Source organism: Sinocyclocheilus grahami, unplaced genomic scaffold (assembly GCF_001515645.1).
Source record: "Sinocyclocheilus grahami isolate Dianchi unplaced genomic scaffold, SAMN03320097.WGS_v1.1 scaffold39.1, whole genome shotgun sequence".
NCBI lineage: Eukaryota > Metazoa > Chordata > Actinopteri > Cypriniformes > Cyprinidae > Sinocyclocheilus > Sinocyclocheilus grahami.
In genome coordinates this window covers 447,128-448,475 of record NW_015505218.1, presented here as the reverse complement: position 1 = coordinate 448,475, position 1,348 = coordinate 447,128, and the positions used below count along the sequence as shown (strand labels likewise).

At 38.7% G+C, this 1,348-nt stretch overlaps 1 protein-coding gene across 1 annotated transcript in view; it reads left to right on the top strand.

Annotated features, from left to right (window-relative positions):
• The window catches only part of LOC107581972 (homeobox protein CDX-1-like), a 7,727-nt gene that overhangs the window by 1,319 nt on the left and 5,060 nt on the right, over nucleotides 1-1,348 (top strand). Inside the window, exon 2 of the mRNA XM_016267668.1 lies at nucleotides 3-355. Within this exon, the coding sequence (XP_016123154.1) occupies nucleotides 3-355 (353 nt within the window). The remainder of the gene's footprint in view (nucleotides 1-2; nucleotides 356-1,348) is intronic.

Here is a 1,348-nt window from a genome sequence, read left to right as displayed (position 1 = left end):
AGACACCCAAGCCTAAACCTGAACCCTCAGAATTTTGTCCCCGCACCTCCTCAGTATCCAGACTTCACAGGATACCATCACGTCTCTGGAATTACCAGCGACCCTCACCACAGCCAGCCAGGGGCCTGGAATCCCGCGTACCCTCCTCCGCGAGAGGAATGGACACCTTACGGGCCGGGAACTGGAGCTTCGACCTCTGGTCCGCTGGGCTTCAGTCCTGCAGAGTTTTCATCCGTTCAAGCGCCTGGCCTTCTTCCATCCTCCATAAACACATCAGTCGGTCAGCTGTCGCCCAACTCTCAGAGACGGAACCCCTACGACTGGATGCGTCGGAGCGCGCCGCCGTCCAACTCAGGTGCGTTTTTGAAATCTATAAATCAAATGATTGTGTTTTGAAAAATACTTTATAATAATCATTATAGAGACTATGAACTATCGTGATCGCAAAGGAAAAGGAAAATGATAAAAAAAATAAAAATATATATAAAGGAACAGGGGGAGCGCGGGGCACAAAGTAACGCGGGGTTAGATGGTTTAAATATTTCGACACATGCTAGCATAACCAAATTTACAGCATTTACTAGTTACTATATCAACATTATATAGAGAAAAAAAGTGTGCCAAAATTCAAATTCGCTGAACATTTATTTTACCATAGTAAAATTATATTTCTGGCTTAAGTACATTTTTCATCTCAGTTGTTATTACTCATTTCATGCTATTATTTTAATCTCCAATCTGTTATTTATCAGTTTCAATTATTTTTGTAATGCTTCGCTAACTATCAGAAGACAGTACCCGGTTTTAAATTCCAGTTGCGCAGATGGGGCACGATGTACCACTGCGTTACACTATGACATTAGCGATGTGATTCACATTATTTACTTGAATACATTTTAATGATAAACGACGAGAAACAAACATTATTTCAAGACATGTCAGTTCATTGTCAAACTCCAAAATCAGATTATTTTTGATTCTTAAAAAACGCCATTATTTTATTTGAAATAAATAATTATTTTATTGACCAAATATTTTAGTTTGTCTTGTATATTTTTTTTCATGCGATCAGATAACCTTTTAAGCTGTCCATATGGTCGTGTTACAACGTGCCCCTCAGATGTTACAATGTACCCCACCTACGGGGCATGTTGTCACATTTCACTTCCAATTTTTGAGGGTAAATAAAGAAAAACGTATACGCTGTAATTATGAAACAAAGCAATATATTTGTACTAGACAAGTGTGAAATTACTGTGGATTATAAAATTATACTCTGAACCCCATGTGGATTTACACAATTTAAGAAAGTCAAAAAGTGTTACTTTGTGCCCCGCTCTCCCCTAAA